The 22,665-nt window shown below is 35.9% G+C and overlaps 1 protein-coding gene across 2 annotated transcripts in view; it reads left to right on the top strand.

Annotated features, from left to right (window-relative positions):
* PLXNA2 (plexin A2) overlaps positions 1-22,665 on the top strand; it is a 545,151-nt gene that overhangs the window by 353,034 nt on the left and 169,452 nt on the right. For both annotated transcript variants that reach the window (XM_070745594.1, XM_070745595.1), the window contains one exon: positions 8,352-8,552. In XM_070745594.1, coding sequence (XP_070601695.1) covers positions 8,352-8,552 — 201 coding nt within the window. The remainder of the gene's footprint in view (positions 1-8,351; positions 8,553-22,665) is intronic.

Genomic DNA, 22,665 nt, shown 5'->3' with positions numbered 1-22,665 from the left:
AAAACAAAAGGCTTTGCCGGCGACAGTCCCCCTGCCACCGTTCGGATCCCCCCACCTCCAAGCAGAAGCCAAGGACCCCCAGAGTGTGGCGGCAGGGGAGGCGAACGCCTCTCCGCTTACCAAGTGCCGGGATACGAGCCGAGAGGAGCCGGGCGCTGGCTTGCCTTCCTTCCTTCCAGCGTCTTCGGAAGCTGCCGAAAGTGTCAGGGGGGCGCGGCTCCTCTCGGCTCGTATTCCGGATGTGAGCTCGGGAGGCGAACAAAAATGTCGCTCCCTTCCAAGCTCTTATCTCGAGTAGCTCGTACGTAGAGCTGCTCGTATGTTGAGGTTCCACTGTACTGGCAACCCAAGCGAGTCCTTGGAGAGGGGTAGGATACAAATCCAATAAAATAAAATAAATAAAAATAAATAAATAAATGTAAATAGAAGACATTGCTTAATAAATTTCCATACCTTTTAGAATAATAAGAATGATCCACTTTAGTTATTCTTAGCTTATCAAGGAAATAATTTTCTATTTATTTGATTTATTAGATTGATGCTATCTATCTATAGCCTAGATTTCTAAAATGTGTCTAATTGAAAATGTCACGAATAATGAAAATTTAATGTGTAGTTGACCATGATCCAGTGGTATGTATATATCAAATCCATGCCAGAATTAGGCAGTGTTGAACATTTGGAAAAAGGAAAAAGAAAAATCCTGTGAATGTCAGATTCTTGATTTGACCTAACACATCTTTTTTCTCTTCCCTTCAACAAAAAGTTTTTTTCATACATTTTTATTCCCCCTACCCCACAGTTTGTATCTATGCTTGTCTTGGAAAAAATAATTTTAGATCTTGAGTTACAAAAGAGAGAACCGACATCATTTCCAGTACTATGAGCTAATGGATCCTCCTTTCATTATTTCTCAATTATCTATAATTTTAGATCTGTTTCACAGAAGGGCTTTTACACTGGCAAATCTCAATGTTTTCCTATCAATGGAAGGTGGATAGATTCAATGGTCTCTTTTATCAAGAGAGTTTATAAATCTGCTCAGACGTCATAATTGAATCAGTAACTCATAATCTTTTTTATAAACCCTATATTTTATAAACCCGGTTGCGAGCCGCCCCGAGGCTTCGGATAAGGGTGGCATACAATGTAATAAATTATTATTATTATTATTATTATTATTATTATTATTATTATTATTATTATATATTTTATGCAATTATTCATTTTATAAATTTAATACAGGTAACCAAGATAAATTATTTATTTTATAAAATTTATATAACTGCCCATTTCACAACAAAAAAACTTATACTGCAAGTAAACTCAAGATTTCCCCCAGTTTTGCTCAAATTCTTGTGGTTATTTGGGCATCTCAATGCATTTCTTTTTACAACCGTATCCAACTGATTTGCCATTGCCTTCTTTCAGGGCTTTTTTTAAAAAAAACTCCTATAAATTTGGGATTCCCTGATGGTCCCTTATTCATCAAGTCAAAACCTCCTTTGCTTTTCCAAAATTAACTAAGGTTACAAGGTTACTTTATTTGCTGTGTCAAAATGGCTACTAGTGTGACTATACAGTGATCCCCCGAGTTTCGCAATCTCGATCTTTGCGAAACACTATATCGCGATTTTTTCACCCGATGACGTCACTCCCTTCCTTTCTCATCTTTCTTTCTCTCTCTCTTTCTCTATCTTGCTTCTTCCTCTCTCACACTCTCTTCCTCCCTCTCTCATCTCTTTCTTTCCTTCTCTCTCTTTCTCTATCTCTCCCCCTCTTGCTCTCGAGCGGCTGGCAGCACCCAGGGAAGGTTCCTTCGGCCGCCCACCAGCTGATCTGCTCGGCAGCGCAGTAGCAGCGAGGAGCCGAAGATGGGGTTTCCCCTTTGCGTGGGCAACGGGGAAACCCCATCTTCGGCTCCTCGCTGCTACTGCGCTGCCGAGCAGATCAGCTGCGGCGGGCGGACAAGTGGACAAGCGGCGGACAAGCGGCGGCCGGACAAGCGGCGGCGGACAAGCGGCGGCCGGACAAGCGGAAAAGCGGCGGAAAAGCGGCGGCCGGACAAGCGGCGGAAAAGCGGCGGCCGGAAAAGCGGCGGAAAAGCGGCGGCCGGACAGGCGGCGGAAAAGCGGCGGCCGGACAAGCGGACAAGCGGGCAGGCAGGCGGCTCCTCAGCTGCTGGGTCTTCCCAGGTGTGAAAGTAAAAACACCATCTGCGCATGCGCGGCCATGGAAAAAGGGGCGTGCATGCGCAGATGGTGTTTTTACTTCCACACCACTACATCCCGAAAAATCGATTATCGCGAGGGGTCTTGGAACGGAACCCTCGCGATAATAGAGGGATCACTGTATTCTGTTACAGTGGTGATGTAGCCTTTCCTTCCACACTTTTAGATCTTTATTACTTCAATCATTGGAGCTATCCAACAGTACAAATGCCCAACAATTTCTCCCATTTTCCAGAATGGATTGTAATTATGAAATTGTAGTGTTTGATATATTTCTCCTAATGAAAACTTTGCAATGAAAAATCCCCCCTCTCCCTTATTTTCTCCATGGACCTAATAATGCCAGCCCTTCTGCAAGTAACATTTCATACTCTGGAGATCAGATACACGCTAAAAGAAAATAGACATGCACAGTGAGTGGCAGAGCTTCCCACCACTGGCGCTACTGATTCTAAGAACTGATCAGAACTGGGAGCAACCTACCACTGGTTCAAGGTTTAATTCCATGTCTAATTTCAGTTCAGCAAGCAAAGACTTGTGTAACCACCTGTCACAAAGCCTGGGCAATAACCAAATCCTTTCTGCCTTACAATCTAATAAATAGATAGTTAGATAGATAGATAGATAGATAGATAGATAGATAGATAGATAGATAGATAGATAGATAGATAGATAGATAGATAGATAGATGGCAAGCCAGGGCAGTACCATCTGGATCTGTGTGAGATGTTATTCCAAAGGGCAATTGATATAAAAAGAATGATTCCACATCACATCACTGATCTTGGGGATAGAGAGACACATAACATAGTTCCTTTACAAGGTGCAGAGAAGTATTAGGTTTTACTTTTTTTCTTATCGGTCTTTCACAATAAGCTTAATCAGTGAATTTCTACACAATAGCATACCTTCATATATTTTATCCTGTAAAGCTTTAAAAGATCTTAGGTTAATTATATTGGTATTTTCTTAGAATACTGTTTTGAGTAGCTTGGTCTTAGAACTAAAATGAAATAAATAAAATCAATGTCAAGTATAGAGAAACTATGGGCAATCAAAGGGCAAGAATAGAAAATTACTTTGCAATTTCTTTTTTTCATACCCACTTGCTTCAGGAGTCCTTGGAAAAGTTTTTCCTAAAATCTTACTGTACCAATAGTCCACAAATAACTAAAGTTTTATTATGAATTTATGCAAGCACGTTTTTACCAATCTGATATCCACCAGAGGTTTTGTAATGTTTGTTATGTAAACCATGCAGGTGATTGTACATTAGGAATCATAGTAGTGTGCTAATGCACCTCTGAATGAAAGGGCTACCTTTCATTCATTTAGGTGATCATCAATCCCATTACTTAAAATCAGGCCACCTTTATTAAAATCTATCACATCCTTCTCTTTTATGTTGGTTTGGAAGGCATACAACAACCTATTTTCAAATTCATTCATCAATTCAAAGCTAGTGGAAAAACAATGCAAATAAACATGGCATATCAGAGAAGAGCAGAAATTATATCTAAAGAAACACTGCAAAGAAATTTATAAGAAACTGCTCATGTCAAGGACAACCTATCTCTGGCTCATGTTTCTGTAAATACTTTTTTCAGGAACCTAGTGTTTCTGAAAAGATTTTTGGCTAATTAATTAGTCTTAGACATTTAGCTGTCTAGGTTTTTTTCTTCAAAAATATTTTTATTAAATGTTTTTGTTTTTAAAAGATTTTTACAATCTGTTTATTTGACAGTTATCCCATATCCTTTCATCCGTTTCATATCTGTTTATCCCTCTTTTCAAGTTTACAATTAAAAATACATGTAAATCCATCCTAACATTTATATTATATTATATTTATATTATCTTTATATTAAACAATTATATCTTATTTTCTTATATATATCAATTTTACAATATTACTATTTGATACAAAGATATTTCAATCTTACAATTCCTTAGCAATTTTATTACTTCTACACCTTCTTAAAGTTCATCATTCATAACTTACCGATCTGTTATTTAACTATTTATACCAATCGTCCCATATCTTATAATATTCTGATTCTTCTTTATCATTCACTTCTTCAGTAAACACAGTCCTCTGACAGTATATTATTGTTCTTTTAGTTATGTGCAAGTGTTATTCTTGCTGCTATGATAATATGTAGAATTAAATATTGCATCTTTTTATTGTGGTTCCCTGTAAATATCCCTAGTAAAAATAGTTTTGGTTTCATTTCTATATTTTGGTTTGTTATTTCTTCAATCCATTTCTTTATCCTTTGCCAGTATTGCTTTACTTTGGGACAGGACCACCACATGTGGTAGTATGTTCCTCTATTACATTTACATTTCCAACATTCTGGTGATGTGTTGGAGTACATTTTAATGATGATTATGATGATGATGGTAACAACAACAACAACATGGTTGGAAGGGACCTTGGAGGTCTTCTAGTCCAACCCACTGATTAGGCAGGAAACCCAACAATATTTCAGACAAATTTCTTCCACTTCTCTAATTCCATGTTGGGTCTATAACCCAAGTTTTGCGCCCATGTTATCATCACCATTTTTACAATCTCTTCTTCCATCTATAATTCAACAGATAACTATAAATTTTTGTGATAGTTTTTTTCCTGTCCTAATATAATTTTGTCTAGTTTATTTTCTTTTTCTTGAAATCCATATTTTCCTGCATCTTTTTTATGTCTAGATTTTTTTCTGTAAATACGGCCACCAGTCAATTTCTATAACTTGCTTCCTTAATTCTTCTCTTATTTTCAGTTCTCCTTGTTCCTTTAATACCGTATTTCTTTATATGTCTTGATTTTATCCATATCTAGTAGGTTTAGGTATATTAATGCTTCCATTATTGAAAGTCAGGTAGGTATTTCATTATAGTGTTTTCTTTTGATTTTTTGCCAAAATTGTATATTTGTGTCTCTAATTAGATATCTTTGGAAATAACTATGAATCTTACTTCTAGCTTCCCACAAGATGGCATGCCAGCCTCTCTGGCGATCATGTCCTTTCAACGTCAGAATTCTTTTATTTTTGAGTAATATCCAATCTTTTATCCCAGTGAGGACTGCTGCGTGATAACAAATCTCCCAACTGGGAAAACCAAATCCCCCTCTTATCTTGTAATGATTTTAATTTAATTCATGGTTTTCTTCCCTTTGTCAAATATAGTTCATTATTGTTTTATTTAACTAATTAAAAATCCTTTCCCTAATTTTACTGGTATAACCTGAAATAAAAATAAAATTCTGTGCAGTATATTCATTTTAGTAGAAGCAGTACTACTTATAAAAGATAATTGGAGCTTCTTCCAGATTTTTAGGTCCTTTTTTACCTGTTGCACTAATCTGCCATAGTTGTCCTCTTTCAAGATCAAACATTTAGATGTTATCCAAATTCACATTATATACTGTTTTCTCTTTCAATTCTTTCTCATTTTTTGTAAGATTTTTCATTATTGCTTTCATTTTGTATTTATTAATTTTGAGTCCTGCTGCTCTTCCACAATCTTTTATCTACTGGAAGAATTTGGTTCCTGTCTCTTATGGCTGTTCTATTATGAATGCTAAATCATCTGCGAATGCTTGGAGTTTATACACTTCTTTTTAAATCTGTAAACCTTTTATTTCCTGTTCAGCTCTAATCCTAATTAATAATGTTTCTAGCATCAGGATATGTAACAGGGAAGCTAGAGGACATCCTTGTCTCACTCCCTTCATAATATTAAAGTTTTCGGTAGTATCTCCATTTATTATAATCCTTGCCGTTTGAGTTGTGTACATTTTTTCAACTATTCTTACAAATTTTTGTGCAAAGTTTGTTTTTTTCCAATTGTAAGATTATGAATTTCTAATTTCAATTGTTTTTTCTTCATTGGTTGGATAAATGGTCTGATGAATCCTTGTGATAATCCTGAAGTTTTTCAAGCCATGACTTTTCATAAATCATGAAACTTAGCTGTTTTAAGCCTAAATTGGAATAACCCACATTTCAAATACTAAAAGTTTCTTTGAGAAATTCCTACAGATGGGTTCAAAGCATTTTAAAAACAGAGGACCTAAAATAAAAATAAATTTGAACAGAATATTTAGTATACTGGATACAACTCTGCTATAAATTCTTAATTTGAAAAGGTAATTTCAGGGAAATAAAATATTGTACAGATTGTGATGTCATAAGCTGAAAATTTCCATGTGCTAATTAGCAAATAGTAGAGTTGTTATTTCCTGTTAACAAATTATGCTGCAGGGCGCAGCTTTGTAATTGCATGAGTCATTTATTTTGAAAGTTGAGTGCTTTGAATTATATATTTTAACTTTCTTGTTTTTGAAACCAGTTAAATGATGTAAAGTATTACTGAAGAACTTCTCAAAGTACATTAATATATTAACTGGTGTATTTGTGAAAAATTCATATCTGTCATTTTGAAAAATGCTTCCTATTTCAACTCTAAATAGAACATATCCTTTAAAAAGAAAATACTTGTCAATTTGAAAAGAGTGTCATTAAGTGGAATTGAGTTCAGTGTCAGTTAATTGGGGAAAATTATAAACCTCTTTCTCCTGATTTTTAAGTGAAAGGTTTTTATTTTTACAGACACCTAAATTATATTGAGAACAACTGGAAACTCCTGACACTCATTTGTTCCACTCATTCCACAGAAATGTGAAGTACATGCCCACTTATCTGACTGTGAAACATAGCTGAAGACTCATTTTAGTACAATTGTATTTTTTAAATAAAAAATCCAGTTTTAATTATAAATTACATGTAAATAGGACTAAGTTGGATCGCAATAACTCCAGTCACTATTACCATTGTTGTGCATCCTTATTGTAGGTATTTTAGTATCCTATGAGAAACTAGGATGTTTAACTGCAACCAGCATGATCCATTTTAATGAAACCCTGGCTAAATCTACATTCAAAGGAGAGGGAAAGACTTTGAAATATATTAAACATAATTTATTTGGAAAAGTATGCATGGGCCTGCCTCTACCAGGACAACAAATCAATGACAATTCAGTCTAAACCTGAATTAGAAGCACTGAACCGTGTAAGCATATACTGTATGCCTTAGAATTCAAAAAGACAAGAAATGAAAATGTGCCTGGTTACAAGATCTTCTTTCACAGCTATTCAGAAATTTTCCTTTTCCCAGCTTTTGATTACTTACTCCTAAACAAGCAGTGTTTGTTGAAGTTTTTAAAAATAGAAGAAAAAAACATTTTTTTACTGAAACATTTGTGTTGAAGTTTTTAAAAATAGAAGAAAAAAACATTTTTTTACTGAAACATTTGTGACAACTTGGTATGCTGCTTTTATTTATTTATTTATTTATTTTATTTGGGTTTTTTTGTCACATAGGTATTGGTGGTATACAAAGATATAATGTTTATGTACATCAGGGGTCCTCAAACTTGGCAACTTTAAGACTTGCGGATTTCAACTCCCAGAATTCTCCAGCCAGCTGTGCTGGCTGGAGAATTCTGGGAGTTGAAGTCCGCAAGTCTTAAAGTTGCCAAGTTTGAAGACCCCTGATGTACATGATACTAGTAAAAGAGAAACTTTAGGACAGGGGACCAAAGGCACTCTGCTGCAGTTATTTGACTTCTTTAATTTTTAACTACATAATTTCATCATCAAAAACATCATTCAAAAACATTGCTATTGTTTGTAAGCCATGTTGGAAAAATTCTTCAGATACAGTTATAAATACATTTAACTGGTGTTTTCCTTCCAAATGAATATTGCTTTTTTTTCTTGATAGTGTTTTCTACTATTGCAGGGAAATGTCAGTAGCAGTACGGCCTGGAGAGATACTATTAAGAGCATTAATAATACAGCATACAGTCAATTAAGATTAACCAGGAAGCCATTTTTTCTCTCTCCTTACCTTTCACAATTCTGTGAAGTAAAAATAATTCTTAACGGAATTTTCATGCAACTTTTTTTGGGGTGGAAACTAGACACAAGACTGGGTAATTGTTTTCATTACTGAGTTATCATTTCTACAATTCTTAATTTTATCAAACTTTCAATATATTGAATACAAAAGCCCACATCTGTATCTAAATAGCTTTTTTTCTGTTTGTATTTTCCAGGACTGCCCACAGTTATTTCCTACAGAAGAAATTTTGATCCCTGTTGGTGAAGTGAAGCCCATCACACTGAAAGCTAGGAATTTACCCCAACCACAATCTGGCCAGCGGGGATATGAATGTGTTCTCAATATCCAAGGAGTGATTCATCGTGTGCCTGCTCTTCGCTTCAATAGCTCAAGTGTACAGTGCCAGAATAGTTCGGTAAGATGATAGCAGAAGAATAATGAAAATTGTTTTTGCTGATGTAAAAAAGTTAGGGATTTATTTATTTGCTACATTTCCAGACTTCATTTAAAAGAGAGAAAAAAAACAATCTTTGTGATAAACTAGTTTATCCCTACTTACCCCACAAGAAACTGTAAAGTACAAAATAAATCAATTTAAAATAAAAGCAATAATTTAAACCTACTTTACAGCAATTTCAAAAAAAAAGAAAGAATGAAAAGAAAATGCACTCAGAAGGCATACAGAGGATACAATTTTTGATAGAATTAAATTTTCTTCTGCCTCCACAAATGAAGCAGGAAAAAGATACCCTAAGGGCACATATTTTATAACTTTGGGGCAACCAGAAATAAGGTCATGATTATGATAAATGTTTTCTTTTGGAAGGACAGCTCTAAGTGGCTGATTTCACTGAAAATAGAATGCACCTAGGAGAAGCACCGTAGTACAACTGATATAAGCAAATTGTAAATCTATTTTCCATGAGGGGAAAATAAGCCTAGCTATCTCATTGTCAAAATCATGTAAGCTTTGAACAGTATCAGCTTACGAAAATTTTTACTACCACACTGTGAGCGTGGCTTATGCATTTTCTTTCAACATCTTTCAGTGCAAATTGGGTGCTCTGGGGTGGAGCTCCATTTTCGTTAGCCCACTGCATCCCCCCCCCCCCCAATCCGGCTAATTAAAAATATCTTAGGCCTGCATGCTCATTACAAATGTCAGAATAGAAGTAAAAGGAAACACAGTGTTATAAATAGGGTTACCCATAACTTTATCATGACTTGATTGATAGTGTGTGAACTTTTCTTCGTTTGAAAAATTACCAGTAAAAACATAGAAGGAATGAAGAGTCAAATGCAATATATACAGGTAGAGCAAAATAATGAGATAATTAATTGCTGTTAGAATAAGTGAATGTATTTCTTTTTTTCTCCATTTCTCGGCTCTACAATACACTTGAATTATATGAGGAAATCATAGGTTGGCATAGCTATAGTGATAATCTGGTAATGTTCATTTATATTCATTTGTCTCAATAAAATGGATTGATAACTCTTCTTTATACATGACTCCTTTTCCCCATTTATAACAAACTTATACATTCCTTGTAAAGTCACTGATGAATTATGTGTCTATATCAGATACCAAAACAAATAATAAGTCATTCATTCATGAATGATGCAGTAGAAGTAGTTATGTTACTGTATAAGACTTGTGTGTCCTTTTCACTATTCTGTTAAAAATTGGAGGAGGGATTGATATTGTCACAGTTTGCCCAAAGCAAAAAGAAAAATCAACTCAGTTTAGTACAGGGTTGCCTAAGAAACTGAACCACCATTTAACAATTGAGAGATTATCTAGGAAAGGGAATGTAAACCATCAAGTATGGGCCATTTATTTCTTCTGTCCATTGATCATAGTTGCCCATTTCTTGCCGCCACAGCAGGCTGTTACATATCACCATGCCATCTTTTCTTTCCAGTACTTTTCAACGAAGTATAATTTGGGTCTGTTGGTTAGCTTCTCTTTTCCTCCCTTTTTGAAAATGAACAGTTTTTAAATAAATTTAAGTGACTGTAAATCTGTCTTATTTACATTTGTTCCGTTTCCCAGTATTAAAATGCTTGCTTACCCAGATGACAAGGTTGTAGATGAGGCAAATATAGAAGGTTAAAAAAGAAAGAAAAGGACTTAGAAGCATTTATGCCAGGGTTAAACTAATCCTGAATTCCAGGCGGGAATGCGCTATAGGCAGGTGAGGTGTTTAATTAGAATCCTAGCCCCAGAGAAGATTTTTTTTAAATCTGTCAGCTTCCCCTTTGACTGGGGGTGTCAGGAAAGGGGGGCATTGGTGGGGGAGCATATGACAAAGGTGTTAAAGCAAAGCTAATTCACACAGGAGAGATAAAGAGAATTGCAGGCCTCTTATCAGGAAACTGTCAAATTCCAGGCCCCAGTAGCTTCATAGAATGTGTAACACTGGAAAGCTGTCTGTTGCTTGGAGAAGACAGGGAAGGAACAGGAATGAGACAGGAGGAAAAAGAATTAAAAGAAACATAATCTCCCTTGAACAAGCACCATAAAAGAGGCCACTGCTCCCTTGCTTGCAATGAAGCAAGAACGATCCCTTAGGAATGTTAAACTTAACAGGAATAATAATGGAATCAAAGGTATCAATCGCTATTGCATTCCCAAGAGCAGTAACACCTGTCATTGCTGTCATACTAGAATCAACATATCCATTATTTTGAAATAGTAATTTTATTAAACATTACTATAATATTTTAAAAGAAAACTTTTAAAATAACAAAAGAAAAATACATAAAAATGAGTTTCCCCTTCATCACAAGTATTTTAAAAAATTAGTAACTTATTATCTTCTCTTAAAATGCAACAAATGATCTCTTGTCCCCATTTTTCACCCATTAGCTTATTTATAAACTAATTCTTAAAATATCATCATTTTGCAAAACGTCTATTAAGGATTATCAGAGATAACAGCATATCTATTTTAATCTTGATCAGATAAATCAACTTTATTTATTTTACTTTTAATAATCTTGATCACTAATCCCTTCAAATAATGTCTGGGAAATATATTTCTTTTCATTTTTCCATTTTCCTCCTTACAACCGACTTCAAAATTTTAATGTCTCTTTTGTAAATGCAGTATTATCCAGAGTTTTGTTTCTTATGTGTATGTTCTATTTAATTATTGAGACATCAGCCAGTTTAATTAATCAGTGTAGCATTTTTTTCTTTATCTTTCTTGTAGCCTTTTATTTTTAAATCCACTCTTAGATCACTCTTATCTGATAAAACTTGTTTCTCTACGATAAAATCATTTAAAGGCACTCTATCAATTATATCAGAAATTCTTACCATTAACTTCTGGACACTGTTCACAAATTGCTCACAAATATTCCTCTAATGTTTAATCTTCAAAGTCCCATCCTTTCATTTTTTTTAAGAAGAATTCAAAACAAAACTTTTTTTCTCACAGAAAGGATTTTTATGATTAATTTAAAAACCTTACTTCAAATACATTTGAACTCTAAGTCTGTTTTAACATTCCAAATTCAACATTCTAGTTACCCTTTTCCTATTTATTAAATAAACCCTTATTTATTTAGGGGTTCTTAAATTTGAATTTAAAATTATTTTCGCTAAGGATGAAGGAAACCCAGTGTTTTCAAGTTTATCAATCCGAGCACTGTATCCACAAAGGCACCAACCACTATTCGACCAAAGATGGTATTCCCGCAAGTTCCAGAGCTCTAAACCTGCTGGAGACAATGTCTAGCAATCTCCTTATAGCAATAGCATTTAAATTTATATATTGCTTCACAGTATTTTACAGCTCTGTCTAAACGGTTTATAGAGAGTAAACATATTGCCGCCCAATCTGGGTCCTCATTTTACCAACCTTGGAAGGATGGAAGACTGAGTCAACCTTGAACCTACTGAGATTTGATCTGCCTAAATGCTGGCAGCTGGTGATCAGCAGAAGTAGCTTGTAGTACTCACTCACTCTGTTTGAAGCAATTGTGGACAATTTCATGTCTTGTCCTTGTCCAGAAAAGAATTGTGAAAACCCAATCTATTCAGTGGATCTTCATTTTAACGCTATCATCAGTTCTGTTTTTAGTTTCACAATCTTCAGTTCACTTTTTCTTCCTAGAAATCAACAATTTTATAATTGTTCCATGGGAATTTTGTAAGATGTTACTTAAAAACAGATATCTGCCAGATATCTGTTCATATATTGGTGGGAGTCAAAAAACATATGGTTGAAAAAAATGCCTCAATACAAACTATGGATAAACATAAAGCCACTACAATTCACTATTATTTACTTAGTCTTACTTATAAATCCTATGACAATATTTATCTGAGGGTAAAATGTAACTTAGCCAGTTATTTTCTCTTTAGACCCTTTAGAGAAGCATTTAGTGATCTACTTGCCACATCTGAATTAAATTTTATATTTAATATTGAGTATTTAATTAAAATGGAATTTCATCCACCAAAAATATTCATAATGTAATTATTCTATAGTGAGACATAGTAATTCTCTCAAATTCAGCAATAGATCTAAGGAGGGCATTCTTATTCTCTTATTAAAGAAAACAAGTTTTGCAAATATATTTGGGCAAAACAAAGATTACTTTTTTCCAAATATTAAAAAAAGCTAACCAGTATAGTTAACAGTAGTAAATAGAACAGGTGGCATGCTTTAAACATCTGGGGTGATTTTTCACTCCACAGGCAGTTACTTTTGTTGCATATAATGCTCCCCAAAGCATTGCAGTTAGATGTCATTTCTCTGTACAATAGAAGTGCCTATTACACCCCAGCTGCAAATAAGCCTTTTGTCGCTAAATACCTAGCTCACATTTTGTATGATGGTGAATTTGGAACAGAGTCCATAACAACTACTTAGAAGACAGCAGAGTCAATTTTTTAAAGAAAATTATTTGAAGTGGACTGCTATATGCTTAATTTAGACCTTGTATAAAAGCAGGCTTATTAAAAAATAAAGACCAGAACATTTCTTAATACTGTCAACTTAAAGTGAAGATCATTTTTTCCTCCAGAGTCTTAAGTCCTTTGATGACATGAAATCAGAATTTTAGACTCCTAACTTTAAATGTTAAATCACTCAACAAAAGTAATTAGCAAAAATTTATTATTCAGTCTTGTGTTGACCATGTAGACAGTTCTATATTATGCAGTGCTGGAGATCACTATTTATTTATTTTTTTAGTAAGACCTGTTTCATGAAGTTTTCTTGATAATTTTATCCAGAGGTAGGATTCAGTAGGTTCTGACCAGTTCTGGAGAACCGGTAGTGGAAATTTTGAGTAGTTCAGAGAACTGGTAAATACCACCTCTGACTGGTCCTGGTACCATCTATTCTCTGCCTGCCGAGTCCCAGCTGATCAGGAGGAAACAATTTTGCCACCAGTTCACTCACATGCCTGATGCTTCTGCACATGCACAGAACTGTCCCAGACAGGTGGGTGGAGCCTCCCACCGCTACTGGTTGTAAGAACCAGTCCAAAACGGGAACAACCCACTTCTGGCCAAGATGCATGGAAAGATGTTACCTTCCCATCAAAGTGGTATTTACAACTTGCACTTGCTTGCTTTTGAATTGCTAAATGGGCAGAACCTAACGCAGATAATGGGAACTCACCAGTAGTGAGTTGTTCCCGGTTCAGCTTGGTTCTCCAAGCTTGCAGTGCCAGAAGTGGGACCTCTACCCACCCACCCAGGACACTTCTGCGCAAGTACAGGTAGAAATTGGTAGCAATAGGTTTTAGAACACAGTACTGGAACTCACTTCATCACATGGCACTCAGATCTCAAACCCAAGCTATCAGCTTTCTAGCTTACAAGGTCAGTGCCCCTAACCATTGAACTATTGTGCTCCTTATAACAGCTCAGAATTTTTTTCCTATTAAAGCAAAATGTAAGCTGGTAAATGAGATGAAATCAGAGGTGGGATTAAAAAAAATACTACTGGTACTGTGGGCATGTCTTGATGGGCATATCTTGGTTCTATGGGCATGGTTTGGTTGGTGTGGCAGGAGGATACTGTAAACTCTCCATTCTCACCCCACTCCAGGGGAAGGTTACTACAAAATCCCCATTTACAACCAATCATTGATCTTGGCAGATAATCATGCTAGTCACATGAATACAGAAGTGTCTTCAGACAACATTGGTTCTCTCGGCTAAGAAACAGAAAAAAGCACCAATCCCTAGAGTCAGATACTACTGGACAAGGGAAAACCTTACTTTTTATTCCAAACTGTATTTTAGGGCTGAATATTTGGAAAGTATTACTTAGTCATTAATGCAATGTTCACAAAGATCTGGCTGAAGGTTAAAAGACATAAAGGACTAGGGATGACATTGATAACAGTGTTCCAATATCTCAGAGGTTGCCATAAAACAGAGGGAGTCAAGTCAACCTATTCTCCAAAGCACCTGACAGTAGAACACGAAACTGTGGATGAAAAGTTATCAAGGAGAGAAGCAACTTAGAACTAAGGATATGTTTTCTGACAATTAGAACAATTAATAGTGGAACAACTTGCCTCCAGAAGTTATAAATGCTCCAACACTGGAAGTTTTTAAGAGGATACGAGTCTACGGAGAGGGGCGGCATACAAATCTAATAAATAAATAAATATTGGATAACCATTTGTCTGAAGTGATGTAGGGTTTCCTGCCTAAGCAGAGGGTTGGACTAAAACACCTGCAAGGTCCCTTCCAACTCTGTTATTCTACATACTTATAAATTCTTAAGATGTAATATAGTTATGGCTCTCAGCCTTGTAAACCTATTTCTTTCTTACCCCATCTGCTTTTCCTTATGCTTTATTTGTCCTTATACCCCTTTTCCCACTGGTGAATTAAAGTTCTATTCACCCATTTTTAGATTGGCAAAATACAGTATATACTGCTAGGAGATGCACTGTATCCATTGCCAATTCCAATCCTACTTTAGGGCCTCTATTATGACACATACACAAATAGTGCTATCCGATTTTGCATGTGCAGCTCAGCATAATCAAGGCAATTGGTTGATTTCTTTGGCTTTACTATACACTCTCTTCCACAGATTACTAGTTAGCAAGAAAAATATTTGCCAGTTGTAGTCTGTACATAAATGGAACAGGTTTGGCTGCAGAACTGATCATCAAATCTAGTCTTCCTCCTATGCCATTCTTTCTGCCTCCCATTCTGAACTGAATAAAGTGATTTTGTTTTTAATTTACCTACAAACAACCATGGATCTTTCTTGTTCTCGCCCATGGCTGCCAGATTTAAGCATACCCAACAGAACTGACAGTTACCTTGGCTCCTGATAGCTGCGATGATAGTGGCACTATTCATAGAGCTTTCTCTTTCCTCCTTCTTCCATAGGTCCGTTCCCTCTTTCAAGGGTGATTGATCACAGTTTTCACTGTCAGCATCTTCTCACTGTTAAAACAATAGGTTCTGAGTAGCAATCTCCTTCTGAACATCTATATCTATATGTCTGTCTGTCTGTCTCTCTCTATATATATATATATATATCACTCTATCTATCTATCTATCTATCTATCTATCTATCTATCTATCTATCTATCTATCTATCTACCTACCTATCTATCTACCTATGCCTATGCCTATACCTATATCTATACCTATACCTATACCAGTGCAGGGCTACCAAATTTTTTACTACCACACTGTGGGCGTAGCTTATGCAGGACACCCTGAATTTTCTTTCAACATCTTTCAGTGCAAATTGGGTGCTCTGGGGTGGAGCTCCATTTTCGCTACTCCACTGCATTCCCCCTGTCCAGACAGTAGCCCACCCCTGCCTGTACCTATACCTATACCTACCTACCTACCTACCTACCTATCTATCTGCTAAATACCACTCAATCACAAAATCTCCAGAACTGTAAAGTCTCCAAACTTGGCAAGTATGTTCCTCTTGGCTTTGAGGTGCTCACTAAGAAAGGATTTTCAAAATGGCCATCAGTTCATTAGTATTTGTTATACAGTATTATATGAACACACTCTGATCGGAAGGAGGGTTACCTCTTACCAGTATACCGGTGCTCTGTGCATGCATCTTGGCGATTTCGGGGCCCACGCATGTATTCCCGTGTGTGTGGCACTGAAATCTCACAAGGGGAAACACATGCATGCACAATTTTGGCAGTTTTTTGCTTTTGCGCATGCATAAAACCAAAAAATTGCCAAAATCTCCTCATGAGATTTTACTTCTGCGCACTCGGAAGCAAAAAAGGGCTAAATTTTTTTTTAAAGAGATGGTGCTGCCCAATGGACTGGCGAAGACAGCACCGGAGCAGTTGTGCACAAATTGCACAATCGGTGGGCCGCTACCAGAACTGTTCACCCTAGTGCACAATAGGAACCCACCCCTGGTTTTTATGCTAAGGAGTTAGACATTCCACTTCCTGTCCCCCTTGAAAAGATCTATGCTCCAACTGACAGTTGCCTTATATTAACACACTCTGGTGCTACCCCTTTGCTAAAGTCTTCGGAGAGGGGCGGCATACAAATTGAATAAATAATAATAATAATAATAATAATAATAATAATAATAATAATAATAAATCAAGTTTGAGAGTGTCCAGCACGTGACTCTTCTGGCCTGCAGGCTGGGAGTTTAGACATTCTACTCCCCCTCCCCACCTGAAAAGAAGTCTGTTTCAACTGCCATTTGCCTTATATTACCATGCTCTGATGCTAAGGAGTTACATATTCTACATACATTTTCAAGCTTTAAATGTCAATGCATCAAGCCCGATCAATAGTTTCATAACAAAGCACTGCTATCCATCTATTAGTTCTGTATAAGCAACTGATGGCCAGTTACTCAGCATTTCTTGTTTCCTATCCCTTGGTTTAATGACTCCCAATCACGTTTGTGTCTTCTGGTTCCCATCCAAACACACACACAGAATTTACATTGAAAAGCCCCTTTGAAAATCTCAAGCCTTTGGCACCAATTTGAGTCAGCCCAATTTATAAAATTATTTCCCATTGTCAGGTGGCTCAATTCTTAGTTTCAGCAGCAATTTTTTTGCAGTTCTTTCTATCTGAGAACCTGGTTTAGCTATAGGCTCCAAGGCTGTGCTCCATATAATCAGAAGCACAGTGCTCTTGAAATCCCAAAGAAACTCATAACTACCATAATTATTGACGGATTATTAAATACTGTTCGCTACTTTGGGGAAATCATGGATATTATTTAACCTTAGCATGTGCATTAGAATCTCTGTTTTTACAAAAACTAGAAAGGATTATAAAATGAAAGCATTTATTCAGAGCTGAACAATTTTGTGCTACTTTGCAGTTCTGTTCGATTTACTTTGGAATCTGTAGAATAATAGCATTTGAATCTGACCAGGGTTCAGAGGGAGGGGGATATTCACTTACTATTGATCACCATCTCCAACCAAATACACACTGAAGAGTAACAATTTTCATAAAACAAACAATGGCCGATGGATACATTTAGCTTTAAAGAGAAATACTGCTTCTTTAACATTGCTAGAAGGAAGGATAGCTTAAGGCTGTGTGTCAATATGACATTGAAGTAATGTCAAATTGGCACACAGAATTATAGAGTATGTTTGTGCATTAGAATAGAATAGAATAGAATAGAATAGAATAGAATAGAATTTTTATTGGCCAAGTGTGAGTGGACACACAAGGAATTTGTCTTGGTGCATATGCTCTCAGCGTACATAAAATAAAATATACATTATAATGTATACAACATATGTATTGATGTAATTAATGCAAATACACAATCTTTACAACGTTTTGGCTTATGGCTTTTCTCAATTTTTGTACAGTTGAAAACTTTGAGGTTTCTCAGACCTGATGACCCAACTATGGATGCACTGTCTGGGGTATGTACCTCAACACTCATCCATGAATAGTAGTAATAAGCATCACAACAAATAAAATAAAGGTATTAAAATGTTGTGAAGCAAATTTTGCCTTTCAGAGCTTTAGTTGGCTAGCCAAACATGCTCTTTTCTAGAGCCCCCTATTTCTGAAAACTTCCAATTTTCCTTCAGGCAAAACTTCCAATAATCCAGGCATTGTGGCCATTGAGAATACTTCCGCACTCCCCTGATTGTCTTTGCATCCAAACAACAAGCTCATTATTTGTATATACAAATAAAACCCCAAGATGCATATCAGATCTGAAATGTCATTTGTTATTAAATTAGGAAGAAAAAAGATATCTGTTCCCTAATTAATTGAGAAATATTATTAGGTACTTAACTTGCTCACCAATTTTTTACCATTGTGTTCTGGTTGGTTCTGACCACTGTAGCATAAACTGAAGTTATTATATCAGTTGTGGAACACCTGTCAGGCATAATAATTATAACATTTAATATTTTTCTGTTGGTAGTTATAGTTTCATTTCCCAAAGCTAAACATTACTGTGTTAATATTTGATTTGAATATCTTGTCATATTATGCTTTGACTTTGATCCGTGACCAAATAGAGGGTTTTTTTCCCCAATAGTTATTGCTGCCTGACTTGTTGAATATGATACAATTTGTACAGTCACTATACAATTAACAATGTGTCAAGAATTTTAAAAAGTTTTTTAAATAAAGAACATTCTTCTAATATTTCTTAGAGAACGTCAGACAAAGTAACAGTGTTTTTTCATTGAGATCAATTGAAGAAATATTGATACATGGAATCTATTGTTTGCATATTCAGATAACATATTGTAATATATTTGTTCAATATTCTGCTTATTAAGGCCTTTGTAATCAAGTATGTTCTTTAAATATATGCTATATATGCCAAGGTATTCAGTAATATAAAGAGAAGATACTTCAATTATGATTTTTTTCTAATTTGATACAATTTAAGATATTTAACTAATGCTTCCTCTTTTACCAGTCTTTCTCTCCTTCCTTCGCTTTGCTATTGACTGTTATTCTCTGATAATTAGTTAGGAGAGAAAAGTTTTGTTAAAAACTGTTCAGCTATCTAGGGCTGTTAGGTTGCCGTTTTTCTTGGTTTATTTTTATGTATTTTTTCCCTCTGTTACATACTGGCTCTAAAATATGTTTCAATTGAATACTGTGAAGAAATTCAGGGTATTAAGTGCTTCTCTATTCTTATTAGTTCCACAGGTGCCTTAGCCTTTCAGAGGCAAAAATATGGGAAAGAGACAAGTATAGATACTAACTGACAGGTATAGCTACTAACTGACCAGATTACCTATGGGCCCATCTTCTGCCTCATGGATCCCATTGGCAAGCGGCTGGTTAGGTCCCACAGAGTTGGCCTTCTCCAGGTCCCATTGGCAAGGCAATGTCATCTGGAGGGGCCTAGGGAAAGCCTTCTCTGTGGCAGATCCGGCCCTCTGGAATGAACTCCCTCCGGAGATGTGTACTGCCTCCTCCCTCCTGGTCTTTCGTAAAGCTCTGAAGACCTACCTCTGCCAGCGGGCATGGGGAGCCGTGAGCAACAAGATTGTCTCGGCCTACGTTGTGAATGATTGAATTGGATGAATGTGGATGACTGCATGGTTTTTTATTTTTTGCTAATTTTGTATATTTATTTTAAAATAATTAGATATCTACACATATATTGTTTGTATTTATTATGTTGTATGTCACTTCAAGAGGGTGGCATAGAAGTCTAATAAATAAATAAACTTTGGCAGCAGTTGCTGATTGGTTTCTAGATACAATTCAAAGTGTTGGTTATGACCTATAAAGCCCTACATCGCTTCGGACCAGATTACTTACGGGACCGCCTCCTGCCACATGAGTGCCAACAACCAGTTAACTCCCACAGAGTCAGCCTTCTCCAGGTCTCATCAACTAGACAGTGTTGCTTGGTGGGACCTAGAGGGGGGCTCCAGCCCTCTGGAATCAGCTCACCCCAGGGATTCATACCGCCCCCACTGTCCTGGCCTTTTGTTAGTATTTGAAAACTCATCTCTTCCGGCAGGCTTGGGCCTGTTGAGCATGGATACTCTGCTCCAGCCATGAGCTAAAAAGAATGAATGATTGTTTTTTATAATTAGGGTTTTAGATAAAATTTAGATTGTTTTAATTAATGGATTCCTTATATGTTTTTTGTATTATTTCTGCTGTAAGTTGCCCTGAGTCTGTGGAGAAGGGTGGCAAAGAAATCTAAGAATTAAAATAAAATAATAAAACAAAACAAAACAAACTTTCAGACTTTCCAGATAATTTGTATGGAATCTGCAGTGGTCATGCAATTACTGATATACAAATTAAGTTTAAATAAAGTATCAGCAAACATAGCCACCCATACCCACCCATACCCACACACCATTATATATATGAACATGAAGGATATATATTTTTATTTATATATATATATATATATATATATATATATATATATATATATATATACACACACACACATTTCTGTCACATTTCATTATCAGTAAAAATATGTTACATACATACATACATACATACATATATACATATTCTATATTGTATTGTAACATATCAATATATTGTCATATATTGTCCATATATATGATATCTCTACAATACAATATAGGAGATAAAATATTAAGACAAAATATTAATAAAATCACTATAGTATGGAGCCATAGAATTGCAATGAGATGGTATAGTTTTATATTTAAGGAAACTAACCATCTAAGGGCTTCTGGCATGGCTGCAAAGAGATCATCGCAGGTGTTTTGAAATTTTCTGAGGAGATATTCTTGAACTATTTTGTTATTGGTTGTTCCATTGCAGACTTTCAGCCATTCCCCATTTAAAGAGCCTTGCTTCATTCTGGTATGATCTGCCCTGATTCTATTCAGGTGGCTTTATATTTTTCAGAGCAACTGCATTCCTGAAGGTGGATTTGTTGAATCTGTGTGATCTGTTTGTTTTGTTTGTGGTTATTAAAAGTCACCCATCTTAATTGCCATTAATTACCAGATAATTATCTGCCCAGGCTAGATAGTAGATTGATAGGACCTCAGTTCTATCTGCTTTATCACTTCTGTCAAATTACTTGCTTCCTTCTTATCCTTTCTTAGGAATAAATAGAATATCTTGGATTTATCAGAAACCCACACCAAATTCACATTCAAATTGAAGAAAAACATTTATTAAAGAAATATAATAAGAATAAAAAATTGAATAGCGTAGTTGGATAGATATTTAAAATTCCAAAACAGGAACACCCCACCTTTGAAATAATAAAATAATTAGATGACAATGAATATAGCTGAGATCCTTCAATGTGGTGCCTCTGCTTCTATGTTGACACTTTCCTAGCAGGCATTCGTGAGTTGGCCAACTCTCCACAATGTTGGAGGTGTATGGCTGCTAATTGTAGAAAGCTAACCTGCAATTGTCAACTCTGAAGTGAACTGGGTTGAGGCCGCCTTGGAGACTTCGGAGTTGCCACACGGCAGAAGAAAGGGCAGGGAGGAGGGAGTATAGGTAGCTGGGGTTTTGTAGCCAAAACAAAACAGTTTCCTCTGGGAACCAAGGACATTCCAAAGGTGGCTGAGAGGGATGGAGAGAAGTAACCAGGCAACTAGCCAGCAACTTGATTTGACAATATGACTTATTGTTTGGGGAAAGGATAAACTTTCATTTTTTAAAAATTTGGTGAAAACCATGAAAACTTTCAGAGCTGGTTTTCACCATTGTGCCTATATGATATCTCCAATAAAACTGTTCTTTGACAAATCTACCTGCCTTGGAGTTCTATTTGCATTGGCTGTGTTAATTGGAATGCTGACAGCAATTTTATTACACTTAGCAGAAAGCAAACAATGTCATGTAAAATCTGGTTAGGTGGTCCACAAACTAGATGTAGACATGGATTGTATCCTTCTTATAATTAGAAAATAGGCTGAAAAAGTATTGATTTATGTGGACATTTTTTGCCTGCCGCAAGTAGAGTTAACACCTCAGATAGTTGCCTGAGAAAAGGTAATGTCATTGCCAAGGAAACTACAGATTTCAAGTATCCTGATTAAGGCTGGTTATAACATTAAATTACAAATGGGTAAAACAGTATGTGACCATCCACATGCTGCTAATTTGCACTGTGCATCATCCTTCATTATTGATCAGGGTGGCTAATGTTAGATGATGGAGTTTCTCACTTTTGCTTTAAGGAAACAGTTTAAGTGTTGCAGGTGTCAGGGAAGCAGCGGTGATAGTCATTTGTAGGTTTCATGTCATTTTAAAGTCTATTAACACATATGTTTCCATGAATCACTGTCTACTTGGCTGAAGGAGGCAAGACGCCACAGTCTATATCAACCCAGTGAGCAAACCCTGACTGAAAAGCCTTTCCCCCACCCCCTGAACTGTGATCTCATTTATTTCTCTATGTGCTGTCTAAAATACCAGTAGTCTGGTATTTTCCAAGTACTTTAGACAGAATATTTGCATGGAGAAGAGCTATGCATTGTGTAGCTTTGTTACAAGGATGTGTAGGATTTTCTTTTTCATCTCATTAATTCTTTCATTGATAATATGGCTT

This window comes from Erythrolamprus reginae, chromosome 3 (assembly GCF_031021105.1).
Source record: "Erythrolamprus reginae isolate rEryReg1 chromosome 3, rEryReg1.hap1, whole genome shotgun sequence".
Classification (NCBI taxonomy): domain Eukaryota; kingdom Metazoa; phylum Chordata; class Lepidosauria; order Squamata; family Dipsadidae; genus Erythrolamprus; species Erythrolamprus reginae.
The sequence above is the reverse complement of the archived record's forward strand: the minus strand, read 5'-3'. Positions and strand labels throughout refer to the sequence as shown.